At 52.0% G+C, this 13,506-nt stretch overlaps 1 protein-coding gene and 1 long non-coding RNA gene across 3 annotated transcripts in view; one reads left to right on the top strand and one right to left on the bottom strand.

Moving 5' to 3' along the window:
• Positions 1-12,583, bottom strand: part of SAMM50 (SAMM50 sorting and assembly machinery component) — a 46,461-nt gene extending 33,878 nt beyond the window's left edge. The window contains exons 1-3 of the mRNA XM_049884614.1: positions 12,405-12,583; positions 7,671-7,781; positions 2,882-2,983 (exon numbers count right to left, since the gene is read on the bottom strand). Of these exons, the coding sequence (XP_049740571.1) occupies positions 2,882-2,983; positions 7,671-7,781; positions 12,405-12,425 (234 nt within the window). The 5' untranslated portion in view covers positions 12,426-12,583. The remainder of the gene's footprint in view (positions 1-2,881; positions 2,984-7,670; positions 7,782-12,404) is intronic.
• LOC126076142 (uncharacterized) lies at positions 5,909-7,165 on the top strand. Of its 2 annotated transcripts, none has more exons than XR_007517434.1 (3): positions 5,909-5,979; positions 6,760-6,819; positions 7,120-7,165. It is a non-coding gene; the product is annotated as an uncharacterized LOC126076142 (long non-coding RNA). The 2 variants fall into 2 exon arrangements; XR_007517433.1 differs by lacking the exon at positions 5,909-5,979 and adding an exon at positions 6,447-6,519.
• Positions 12,584-13,506: the final 923 nt, after the last annotated feature.

Here is a 13,506-nt window from a genome sequence, read left to right as displayed (position 1 = left end):
TCCTCAGAAAGCTTATCATGGGGGTGAATACAGGTCTTTGCTCAGAGGGGGAGAAAAGTAGAGCCAGAGGAGGCCATGAGGAGACTCTGCCACAGACCCAGGGAGAGGTGATGGAGACTGACCAGGTGTTGCCATGGTGTAGAGAGAGAACGGACGCTAGAGACGTCGACAGGCAGAGGCCAGGTGACGGTCACTGGTTAGCCACTGAACACAAGGGTGAGGAAGGAGCCGATGAGAACTTCTGGCTCTAGGCTTTGCACGTGGCTACGGCGTGAAGGGACAGAGGTGGAGGAATAACCAGGGGCTGGGGTGAAAATAGACAGTGACTTTGGGATCTAGCCATGCAGAGCTGGAGCTGTCCGTGGCAATTCCATGAGGAAACACCGAGTAGGCGGCTGCATGAAGGGACTGAAGCTCTGCAGGGGAACTGGCTGGAAATAGAAGGGGTCCTCGGCAGACAGGCTGCAGCTGGAAGCTGGAAGCAGGGAGGGTGTGAGCAGATCAAAACTGCTCCTTGCAGCAAAGCAACACATAAGGGTGGTCACAGAGAAGAAGCTGACCAGGGAGCTAACACAAAGGGATGAGAAGTGGAAGCAAACCCAGGAGTGGGACCCCAGAAACCAGGGTGAGAGAGAACGACCAGAAAGAGGGAGGACATAAACCAATTCAAAAGACAAGTGACGGAGCAGAAGAAATATATTTAACGTAAGTGACACAGAGATGGTTTCTTTAATATATAAGGAGCTCTGATAAATTAACAAAAGCACGCAACCTCATCCGTAATTAAAACAAAAACCCAAACCCATTGCCATCAAGTCGACTCTGACTCATGGTGACCCCACAGGACAGAGCAGAGCTGCCCCACGGGGCTTCCAGGAGCGGCTGGTGGATTCGAACTGCAGACCTTCCTGTTAGCAGCTGAGCTCTTGACCATCCATAAATAAGTGAACGCAAACTAAAACAGTGAGAAAGGGCTTTTCACCTAACAGGCTGGCGAGGATTACAGAAGTCTGATGAGACGCAATGCTGGGAAACAGACCCTCTCCTGAACTGCGAGTAGGAGTGTAAAAAAACAAAACCAAAGCCATTGCTGTCAAGTTGATTCTGACTCACGGCGACCCTGTAGGACAGAGTAGAACTTACCCATAGGGTTTCCAAGGAGCACCTGGTGGATTTGAACTGCTGACCTTTTGGTTAGCTCTTAACCACTGTACTACCAGGGTTTCTGGGTAGGAATATAGACGCTGCCATCTCATTAGAGAGCAATATGGCAGCGTCTGCTGAAATCAGAAAGCACACCCCGTGACCTCCTCACCCCACTTCTAGGGATTTATCCCACAGATGCACTCTCAGACGTCCACAGAGACACAAAGATGTTGACAGCAGCACTGTCTGTGAGAGCACAGCACTCCGCTAACTGGGATGTCCACGAGGAGGGACCTGTTCACGGTATGCAAACGATGGAAAGTCCCCGCACTGAGCTACCACCGTGCAGCCATATAGCAGGCTGCTATGTGCTGATGGGAAAAGGCGTAACGTGGAAGATGAAAGGTGAGAGAAAATGTGTGAGATAAGAATTTTATTTTTTTAAGGATATATGTGTTCATACACGTGTATAAAGTATTTGGAAGGATGCATCAGAAACTGTTGGTCCTGGTTACCTCTGCAGACTGGGCCTGGGTGGGGTTAGTCCTGGTTACCTCTGCAGACTGGGCCTGGGTGGGGTTAGTCCTGGTTACCTCTGCAGACTGGGCCTGGGTGGGGTTAGTCCTGGTTACCTCTGAAGAGTGAAGCTGGGTGGGGTTAGTCCTGGTTATCTCTGCAGACTGGGCCTGGGTGGGGTTAGTCCTGGTTACCTCTGGAGAGAGCTGGGGTGGGGTTAGGCCTGGCTAACTCTGGAGAGAGCTGGGGTGGGGTTAGTCCTGGTTACCTCTGAGAGAGTGAAACTGAGTGGGGCTAGTCCTGGTTATCTCTGGAGAGTGGGCCTGGGTGGGGTTAGTCCTCGTTATCTCTGAAGAGTGAGGTTAGGTGGGGTTAGTCCTGGTTACCTCCGGAAAGTGGGCCTGGGGATTGGCCAGCAAGAGGGAAACGTGTACATTTTGTTCATACCCTTCTTTACGTTTTCATTCATACACATACAAATACGTACATATGTGTGTATATTTATATATTTTTGGCTATGCTTGTAAATACTTTAAACTTTAAAAAATATATATATACTTTTTTTTGAAGTGGGAGTGGTCAACGGTGTCACACTTGTGAAAGGTCCAGTGTAATGAGGACTGGAAGGAGCCAGCTAGATCTGGCCACGAGGAAAGCAGTGACCTTTGCCCAGGCATGTTCAACGCGGTTCCAAAGGCAGAAGCCCACAGAGAAGGGAGACGGGTAGCAATCCAGGCAGGAGACTGGCTGATTAATAGAGTGGGGGGTGACGGGTGAGGATGGGCCAATGGGCTGGGGGGCTGAGAAGCAGCTGGAGGGGGGCGTTACAAATATTAGCTCCCTGCAGGGTTGGTGAGGCCGGACGGAGAGAGCAGTAGAGGGCACTCGGAACAGGGCCTGGTGAGGAAGGCTGGTGGTCAACAGCACCAGCTCCTAGAAGAGGCCAGGGGTCGTTCTGAAGAACACAGGGATGGGCTGGCCTTGGAAAAGAGGGCAGACGCTTCCTCCTCTGAGGTATAGAGACAGGAGGTAAGGGCGGATGCAAACATATTTGAGTTTGTGGGAGGTTCAGGGAATCGGGGGTTCAGCTCTGGGAGGTGAAGGCAAGGTCATCGGTAGAGAGACTGGAGGCGGGATACACAGTGGTCTGAGGAGACAGGGAGACCTACCGGCCCCTCAGAAGGGAATGGGAAAGAACGCCAAGTAGAGTCATACTCACATCAATTAGGTTCTTTGCCTTAAAAACATCTCCAATTTCATACATGATGATATCATCTTTAGTCCTTCCAAGTCCATCAAAATGAACGTGCTGAACAACCACCTAAATGCGACAAGAGGACGCTGGTTATTAAATACGACAATGGGCAGAAATGAGGCAGCAAGGCTAAAGACAGATATCTGCAATTCATTTCCATCTATTTTTTTATTTTCAAGTTTAAGAACCCATTCTTCTTCTGAACTTTTTTCTCCTTATTTTTCACACCTTTCCAAAAAAAACTGGCCACTGGGCCTTCTCCCTTGCTAGGTCCTCACTTTCTGGAAAAGAAACCTACAAGCCTCTACGGCCAGAGGAGCACCGCCCACGGCAGCCCCGAATCCAGGCGGTCCTCAGAGGCCCCAGCTCCGCCTTCCTAGTGTGCATATCTCCCTCCTTCCAGAGGTTCCAACCCAGGAGGAGAAATGCCTCTGCAGAGAGCCTCTAACTTCCCACCCTCCACAGAGAGCCTCTAACTTCTCACCTTCTGCAGAGAGCCTCTAACTTCCCACCCTCCGCAGAGAGCCTCTAACTTCCCACCCTCCACAGAGAGCCTCTAACTTCCCACCCTCCGCAGAGAGCCTCTAACTTCTCACCTTCTCACTGGAATGTAAACTCCTTAAGAGAAGAAACTGCTTTCCCACTGTTCATAAAAGCTGCTTATCAGAGTGAGGACTCAGTAACTGCTTACTTCACTCATTCACTCAATAAAAATGGACTGATTACCCAGGAGCCAGGTACTGTCCTCAACTCTGTGGACACAGCAGTGAGTAAAACATAAATCTCTGTCCAAATGGAGCTTATGTTCTAAAGGGGAGAGAAATAGGTAATGTGTTTTGTATCATAAACCCACAGCTGTCGAGTCAATTCCAACCCATAGCAAAACGACAGGACAGAGTAGAACTGCCCCATGGGGTTTCCAAGGCTGTAATCTCTATGGAAGCAGACTGCCACATGTTCCTCCCGCAGAGCGTCTGATGGGTTCGAAGCGCTGACCTTTTGGTTAGCAGCCGAGTGCTTAACCACTGCACCACCGGGCCCCCTCACGTTGTACAACAGGCGGTAATAAAGAAGGGTGGGGACGGGGAGTACTAGGGGAATTGAGAAGATCTCAATTAAAGAATTTACGAACATGTACTTACATTTTTTCAGGCATATTTAAATTTCAGAGACAACAAAGTTTAGGAAAAGCACTTGAGACCCAAGCTCATTTTTCTGGGTACAAGACGTGGAAGTATAAACTTAAGCGTAACTTGAGCTTGTCCTTGAAGTACTTTTTGTTTATAATACAAATACAAAAATGCATTTGCCTAAGCCTGCCACGCAAATAATCACTAAGGAAAAAGCTATTTCTCTAAAACCAGAAACTCTGTTTCTAACTCACCAGCCTTTGGAAAAGTTCATTCATTACAAACTCTTCTTTGATAAAAGTATTGAAATGGGTTCGTCTAGCGGGGCACTGAAGTACCTGCTCCTAGTGACAACACCACCACGGCCGGCAGGTTCGTCTAGCGGCTCACTGAAGTGCGTGCTCCTAGTGACAACACCACCACGGCCGGCAGGTTCGTCTAGTGGCTCACTGAAGTGCGTGCTCCTAGTGACAACGACACCACGGCCGGCAGGTTCGTCTAGCGGGGCACTGAAGTGCCTGCTCCTAGTGACAACACCACCACGGCCGGCAGGTTCGTCTAGCGGCTCACTGAAGTGCCTGCTCCTAGTGACAACGACACCACGGCCAGCAGGTTCGTCTAGTGGCTCACTGAAGTGCGTGCTCCTAGTGACAACGACACCACGGCCGGCAGGTTCGTCTAGCGGCTCACTGAAGTGCCTGCTCCTAGTGACAACACCACCACGGCCGGCAGGTTCGTCTAGCGGGGCACTGAAGTGCCTGCTCCTAGTGACAACGACACCACGGCCGGCAGGTTCGTCTAGCGGCTCACTGAAGTGCCTGCTCCTAGTGACAACACCACCACGGCCGGCAGGTTCGTCTAGCGGGGCACTGAAGTGCCTGCTCCTAGTGACAACACCACCACGGCCGGCAGGTTCGTCTAGCGGCTCACTGAAGTGCCTGCTCCTAGTGACAACACCACCACGGCCGGCAGGTTCACCTAGCGGCTCACTGAAGTGCGTGCTCCTAGTGACAACACCACCACGGCCGGCAGGTTCGTCTAGCGGCTCACTGAAGTGCCTGCTCCTAGTGACAACACCACCACGGCCGGGAGGTTCGTCTAGCGGCTCACTGAAGTGCGTGCTCCTAGTGACAACACCACCACGGCCGGCAGGTTCGTCTAGCGGCTCACTGAAGTGCCTGCTCCTAGTGACAACGACACCACGGCCGGCAGGTTCGTCTAGTGGCTCACTGAAGTGCCTGCTCCTAGTGACAACACCACCACGGCCGGCAGGTTCGTCTAGTGGCTCACTGAAGTGCCTGCTCCTAGTGACAACACCACCACGGCCGGCAGGTTCGTCTAGCGGCTCACTGAAGTGCCTGCTCCTAGTGACAACGACACCACGGCCGGCAGGTTCGTCTAGCGGCTCACTGAAGTGCGTGCTCCTAGTGACAACACCACCACGGCCGGCAGGTTCGTCTAGCGGCTCACTGAAGTGCGTACTCCTAGTGACAACACCACCACGGCCGGCAGGTTCGTCTAGCGGCTCACTGAAGTGCCTGCTCCTAGTGACAACACCACCACGGCCGGCAGGTTCGTCTAGTGGCTCACTGAAGTGCCTGCTCCTAGTGACAACACCACCACGGCCGGCAGGTTCGTCTAGCGGCTCACTGAAGTGCCTGCTCCTAGTGACAACGACACCACGGCCGGCAGGTTCGTCTAGCGGCTCACTGAAGTGCCTGCTCCTAGTGACAACGACACCACGGCCGGCAGGTTCGTCTAGCGGGGCACTGAAGTGCGTGCTCCTAGTGACAACGACACCACGGCCGGCAGGTTCGTCTAGCGGCTCACTGAAGTGCCTGCTCCTAGTGACAACACCACCACGGCCGGCAGGTTCGTCTAGCGGGGCACTGAAGTGCCTGCTCCTAGTGACAACGACACCACGGCCGGCAGGTTCGTCTAGCGGCTCACTGAAGTGCCTGCTCCTAGTGACAACACCACCACGGCCGGCAGGTTCGTCTAGCGGGGCACTGAAGTGCCTGCTCCTAGTGACAACACCACCACGGCCGGCAGGTTCGTCTAGCGGCTCACTGAAGTGCCTGCTCCTAGTGACAACACCACCACGGCCGGCAGGTTCACCTAGCGGCTCACTGAAGTGCGTGCTCCTAGTGACAACACCACCACGGCCGGCAGGTTCGTCTAGCGGCTCACTGAAGTGCCTGCTCCTAGTGACAACACCACCACGGCCGGGAGGTTCGTCTAGCGGCTCACTGAAGTGCGTGCTCCTAGTGACAACACCACCACGGCCGGCAGGTTCGTCTAGCGGCTCACTGAAGTGCCTGCTCCTAGTGACAACGACACCACGGCCGGCAGGTTCGTCTAGCGGCTCACTGAAGTGCCTGCTCCTAGTGACAACACCACCACGGCCGGCAGGTTCGTCTAGTGGCTCACTGAAGTGCCTGCTCCTAGTGACAACACCACCACGGCCGGCAGGTTCGTCTAGCGGCTCACTGAAGTGCCTGCTCCTAGTGACAACGACACCACGGCCGGCAGGTTCGTCTAGCGGCTCACTGAAGTGCGTGCTCCTAGTGACAACACCACCACGGCCGGCAGGTTGGTCTAGCGGCTCACTGAAGTGCGTGCTCCTAGTGACAACACCACCACGGCCGGCAGGTTCGTCTAGCGGCTCACTGAAGTGCCTGCTCCTAGTGACAACACCACCACGGCCGGCAGGTTCGTCTAGTGGCTCACTGAAGTGCCTGCTCCTAGTGACAACACCACCACGGCCGGCAGGTTCACCTAGCGGCTCACTGAAGTGCCTGCTCCTAGTGACAACACCACCACGGCCGGCAGGTTCGTCTAGCGGCTCACTGAAGTGCGTGCTCCTAGTGACAACACCACCACGGCCGGCAGGTTCGTCTAGCGGCTCACTGAAGTGCCTGCTCCTAGTGACAACGACACCACGGCCGGCAGGTTCGTCTAGCGGCTCACTGAAGTGCCTGCTCCTAGTGACAACGACACCACGGCCGGCAGGTTCGTCTAGCGGCTCACTGAAGTGCGTGCTCCTAGTGACAACACCACCACGGCCGGCAGGTTCGTCTAGCGGCTCACTGAAGTGCCTGCTCCTAGTGACAACACCACCACGGCCGGCAGGTTCGTCTAGCGGCTCACTGAAGTGCCTGCTCCTAGTGACAACACCACCACGGCCGGCAGGTTCGTCTAGCGGCTCACTGAAGTGCCTGCTCCTAGTGACAACGACACCACGGCCGGCAGGTTCGTCTAGCGGCTCACTGAAGTGCCTGCTCCTAGTGACAACGACACCACGGCCGGCAGGTTCGTCTAGCGGCTCACTGAAGTGCCTGCTCCTAGTCACAACACCACCACGGCCGGCAGGTTCGTCTAGCGGGGCACTGAAGTGCCTGCTCCTAGTGACAACACCACCACGGCCGGCAGGTTCGTCTAGCGGCTCACTGAAGTGCCTGCTCCTAGTGACAACGACACCACGGCCGGCAGGTTCGTCTAGCGGCTCACTGAAGTGCCTGCTCCTAGTGACAACGACACCACGGCTGGCAGGTTCGTCTAGCGGCTCACTGAACCACGTGCTCCTAGTCACAACGACACCACGGCCGGCGGCAGATACTCACGTCTTTGTTTTCAAGGATCTCCTGTTTCGCTTCCGGTTCAACTTCCACAAATTCAGCTTCTTCTCCCAAGGCCCCAAAATCAGGACCTCCCACTGGGAGGGGCTCCAAACTCTGAGGGGAAGAACCACAGATCAACAAAGTTGTAACATAACAAAACCACAATCTTTAGATGGTGTTAGAGAACACTGAGTACACGGTTCCGCGTGGGGAGCGGAGGCGGGGACAGGACAGAAGCGGAGTGCCGGGCAGATGTGAGCCGCTGTTCATGGGAAGTTCCCGGGTCGGTGCTGAACTCCTTGGTGTTCGCTATATCGTTTTAATTCATTATATCATAATTAACAAAGAGCTGAAACTGATGACAGCGTACCACGAACCAAGGATTATGGCCAATCTAACTCTGTACACCTGAGGCCCATTTAAAGGAAAGAAGTCATTAAAAAATAAGGCACCACAGAGACATTTATCAAGGGGAGAAGGAAAAATAAACAACCCTGCTTTCCTGTTGTCATAAAAGTATTCTGATTTTTTGAATCAAAATAGGATAGCTACATTGACACACTAAATTACCAAGAAAACATTTTGCTCTGGGCCCTGATAGATCTTTTCAGGTCAGAAAGTCTCGTTCACACACTATAAGGAGCTACACATGCTCACAGAATGGCCGGGAAGCTGTCAGTCCCCAGCCTGAACTGACACCGTCTCAAATGCTTGAAAGCATGTCCTGAATAAGGGCAGGCTACACCAGGTTTAGTACATTCAGGAAGACGTGATAATAGTAGTAAATGTGTAACACATATCATATATACTTCACATACGGCCAAAACCAAAAAACCAAGTCAATTCCAACTCATAGCGACCCTACAGGACAGCGTAGAACTGCCCCACAGGGTACACAATGAGCTGCTGACAGATGTGAACTGCTGACCTTCTGGTTAGCAGCCGAGCTCTTAAGCGCTCAGCCACTAGGGCTCCTATATATGAGAAGTAATACGTAATAACAAAGTGTTCGTTCACTTCTCGTGTATTCCTACATTCGCCTGAGCTTAACCACAGGGACTCCCAGGTACCCCCTGGAGATGGCTTCAGGTCTAGCGTGGCACTGGGTGACTATGAGAAATAACCGAGTTTGGAAAAGCTGTGCTAACCAACATCTGCCTATCTCCTTGCTTCACCAATTCCTGGCAATGAGACAGGTTTAAAAGTGCACGGGTGCACAACATGAACGTTAACCACTATTACTGAACTACACATGTAAAATTGTTGGATTGGCAAATGTTATGTGTATTTTTACCATCTTTCTTTTGTAAAAAGCTTAGAGACAGGTTTGACATCTGTGGTACATGGGGCCATGGGGACACTCGACAGCTCCACCAGCACATCTTCACGCTGTCACTAGCTCTTTGGGAAGGTAACCGGCCTGATACTGTCATGTCCCCTTTTCCTATCCATGCCCTAAACGACTCTGATGGCCCTACAGGGATAGAATCCAACTAGATTCTTTAGCAGGGCCACAAAAAGCTCCACCACAAGGCCCTCGTCTGCTACTCCAGGGTCGATCTCCCCACTCCCCGACCCTCACATCCTTGCTTTTGCACACCTTGTTCCCGCTGCCCAGAATCACTTTTCCCCTATGCAGCTTACAGATCCACCGTAAACGTCGCCTCTGCTGTGAGCCACCCCTATCTTCCTTGGAAGGGCCCAGCCCTTCCTGCACAGGGACATCTCTTGCTCCTAGAAGTTTGTGGCCTCCTCGGGCACCCCTTCTTTTTCTTATTTGTATCTGCCCTGGCATGTTAGAAGCCCTCAGGAGATACTCGTGGAATGGATGAACGAATGAAGTTTGTTGTTATTCCTTCACTGGACAAGAATCTCCTCAGTACTCAGCATGTGCTAAGCGCTGGGAACACGGCAGTGCAGACAACCAATATCTGCATAAGAGAAGTTTACACAAGGAAAAATAAAATCAAAACTAATTAGATAAAAAGTAAAACATATTCACACAAATAAAAAAGAAGCTAATGCTGGACAAAGAATACACAATTGCGTATCATTATTCTCCCATTTTTGTTGTGTAATATTTCAAAACGGAATCATCATTACTTCTCAGCAATGGTGACCTGTTACCTGCACCATTTCATGAACACGCTTCTGGGCTTAAGCTTACACAGCACGAAAAGTGTACTGAAGTGTGCGAATTCTGCATGGGATACACGGTACAGTCAGGAATGTGTGCACTTATTTTGTTTGTAATCTCAGTGCTTAGCAAACATGCTTTGCCTAGGCACAAAGTTCATATTCCATTGTGCTAAAAAAAATCCCATTACAGTTTCTAAAGTCTCGAAGTATGAAACAAGGTTCACCAGAGACCCCCCCGCCAGACCTACTTGTATTCTTTAACCTGAAATTTAGACCTTAAGTTCAAGAGATGGTGTCTCTGTGGTTGCTCAGGTACACCAAAGCTTAATGTTCTAAATTCATGGTCTCACAGACAGATTCGTTCATCACCAAATACCATGACGAACCTACTATGTGACAAGGACTTACAAAACCCTCATCCTCACAGAATTTATATTCCAGTGTCTGGAAGAGCAGGTAAGGGGTAACGATTTGATAAAATCAATTAAAATAAGTCTTTGCATCTAGCCGTTAGCCTTTAAGCAGACTAGTCTACCAATCTGTCCACAGGTTTTTACTGAGTTCCACATGCCAGGCACTGTGCAAGGCATGGGGGGACAGGACATAAAATCAACTTAATGAGTTACAATCAGCATTTTTAAAGTGATATACACTAGAATCAAACAGAAAAGATAAAAATACATAACAAATATTAACAGTAAATATTTTTTTTTTACAAAACTTTTTTTCTTTTTTATTGTGGTGAAAATATACACCCCAAAACACCTGCCAACACAACTTTCACTTTTACAATTTAACAACATTGACTACATTTTTCACGTTCTGCCACCATTAGAGTCCTGATTGAAAAAGTTTGAAAACCAGTGGCTAGGGGGATGTGAAATCACGGAATTGCAGACACACACACACACACACACACACAATATCCCTAGCACTTATAACAGTGTCAGGCACGTAAGTAGGCCATCAGTAAATGTTAGTTAAATAAATGAAAGTATGTTTAAAGATGCTAAAAATGCAAGGCAAGTAAGATGCAGCTTCTATAGGAATATCTAGAAACACAGAATCTAATAGGATAAGACCAAAAAGCAAACAGAGCAAAAACACAGCACAATATAAATGGCACCAGAGGAAAAATGCCAAGAAAACTAGCAGGACACCCAAATGAAGGGATGTAGGAAAAGGCTATGGGAAGTAAAGACGGGTGTGGGGTGGGTGACCAGGGAGGGAACTGTGTATACAGCACAGTCCTGAGCACAGCAGACAGCAACAGGGCTTGTTCTGAACAAAAGCTATGCGAAGAGGCACTAAGTGCAATTCCTGATGCCAGGATGACAAGTCTGTACTAAGCTCTTGTGGAAGCCACCGGGAAACTTCTGAACAGGGCAAGTGAAACAACCCATGCCACGGGAGAAAAGTAGTGATGAGGGCCGGAAGTCAGGAGGTCTGAGTCTAGAACGTCCTGCGGCACCAACACTGTGATCCTGGTCAAGTGACTTTCATTCTCTGGCCCTCAGTTAAGATTATCATAAATGAGAGCATTTGGCAAGGAGTTACGAAGAGCCAAGAACCGAAACTGCTGAGTGCTGTTAAGTGGATTTCAACTCATGGTGACCCCATGTGACAGAGCAGAACTGTCTCAGGGTTTTCAGGCTGTAATCTTTTTTTTTAATCTTTATGGGGGAGCCCTGGTGGCATAGTGGTTAAGAGCTCAGCTGCTAACCAAAGGTCAGCCGCTCAAATCCACCTGCCGCTCCTTGGAAACCCTATGGGGTGGTTCTATTCCGTCCTGTAGGGTCGCTATGAGTCGGAATCGACTCAAAGGCACACAACGCCACCAATTTTTACCGGAGCAAATCGCCAGGTCTTTCTCCTAGGGAGATGCTAGGTGGGTTCGAACTGCCCACCTTTAAGTTAGCAGCCAAGCGCTTAAATAAGTACTTCACATGCGTTGTGTCTTTTAATTCTCCCATACCTGGTAAGGAAGGCACATACTATCACCACCTCCACTCTAAAAGGTGAAGCTAAAGCAAAGAGAGATCCCGTCTTTGCCCGGTAAACACGTCTACCTGACTCCTAGGTGAGTCTGCACTCGAAGACCTCAAAGACTCTTCCTGCTCCAAGGGTCTCGGGTGACTCCAGCGGCGGCTGGGCAGGGAGACGGGACAAAATGACCAGAAAGGGGCAAAGACACCCGAAACGGCTGAGGGGAAATCAAGTCACGGAGAAACATAACTTCTCACAAGCTGCTGCAGGACTTTACGGAGAGTTCACTGGGAGCTTCCGGGCCACCTGTTGAGTGACCTTGGGCAAGGCAGGTCCCTCCTCGGAACATCGGTGTCCTGCCCCGCGCCGCGAGACCCGCTGGCCTGCGGCCACGTCTCTGCAGCCTCCCGCACCCGGCCCCGGAGGTCCGCGCGGGGACGCTGCCCGCGGATGGCCGGCCCGGCCCGTCCCCGTCCCCGTCCCCTCGGGTCTCCGGTCCCCGCCGCCCTCGACGCTCCCGCCCCGGTGGACGCGCGGCCGCAGCCCAGAGAGCGTCTCCCCGCGGGCCCGCCACCCAGGAGCGACACAGCCCAGGGTCACTGGGCCTCTTACCCGAGCGTGCACCGTCCCCATGGTTCCCTCTAGGCCGCCGCTTTGCAGAGCACTCGTTCGGTGAGGGCCGAAGGCGGGTCAGCGGCCGCGGAGGTCAGCGAGCCTCCCACAAGCCCCCTAGACGCTGCGCACCGGGGCGACCATGATGCCCGCCTCCGTCCCGCCCCCGTAGCCCAGGGCGCCTCCGCTCATTGGGCCCCTTGAGCCCGTGACCCGGATCTTCACTCCGGACGCCGGAAGTGCTGAGGCCTGGCGACGGCGCAGGCGCAGAGTGTCCAAGGACGCAGTGAGGCTCCTGGCACGTGGATGGCTGGTCTGCCTGACGGTTGGCCAGGAGCCAGGCACCTGGAGTTGCGGCTGGAAGAAGTCGACTCGTGTTCTAGGCCGTCACTCAACTCTCTCCTTTTACCCTCCTGGCACCCCGACACAGCGTAGGACTTCTCGCTACACCCAGCCCGCAGCAGTGGATCTCGCCTCCCGCATCGGGTGCTGCGTCAATCCCGACTGGTGCCCTGGGTCCTCCTCCTGGGTGCACGGACCCGCTGAAGCCCTTGAAGCCCCCGGGCTCAGTGTCCTCCTTGGTAAGATGCAGGTGATGGTCATAGCTACCTCACAGGGTTGGACTGAAGGGCTCCTGGAGGAGAGAGCGTATGTCAAACCGCCCGTTGCCGTGCATGGCGCTTAGTAAGCAGGGAATGTTGGCTGCCGTCGAGTTGATTGCGACTCAAGCGACCCAATAGAATAGAGTAGAACTGCCCTGTAGGGTCTCTATGAGTCGGAATCGACTCAAGGGCAATTTTTTTTTTTTTATTTACTTGCTTCATATGCATGTGAAAGCTGGACAGTGAATAAGGAAGACCAGAAAAGAACTGATAGATTTGAACTATGGTGTTGGTGACGAACACCGAATGGACTGAGTCTGTCTTGGAAGAAGTACAGCTAGAATGCACCTTGAAAGTGAGGATGGTAAGACTTCGTCTCGTATATTTTGGACATGTTACCAGGAGGGACCAGTACTTGAAGAAGGACATCAGGCCTGGTAAAGTAGAGGGTCAGAGAAAGAGTAAGACACTCAATGAAATGGATTGACACAGTCGCTGCA

This window comes from Elephas maximus, chromosome 4, assembly GCF_024166365.1.
Source record: "Elephas maximus indicus isolate mEleMax1 chromosome 4, mEleMax1 primary haplotype, whole genome shotgun sequence".
NCBI classification, from domain to species: Eukaryota; Metazoa; Chordata; class Mammalia; order Proboscidea; family Elephantidae; genus Elephas; species Elephas maximus.
This window is presented reverse-complemented; position numbering and strand designations above follow the sequence as displayed.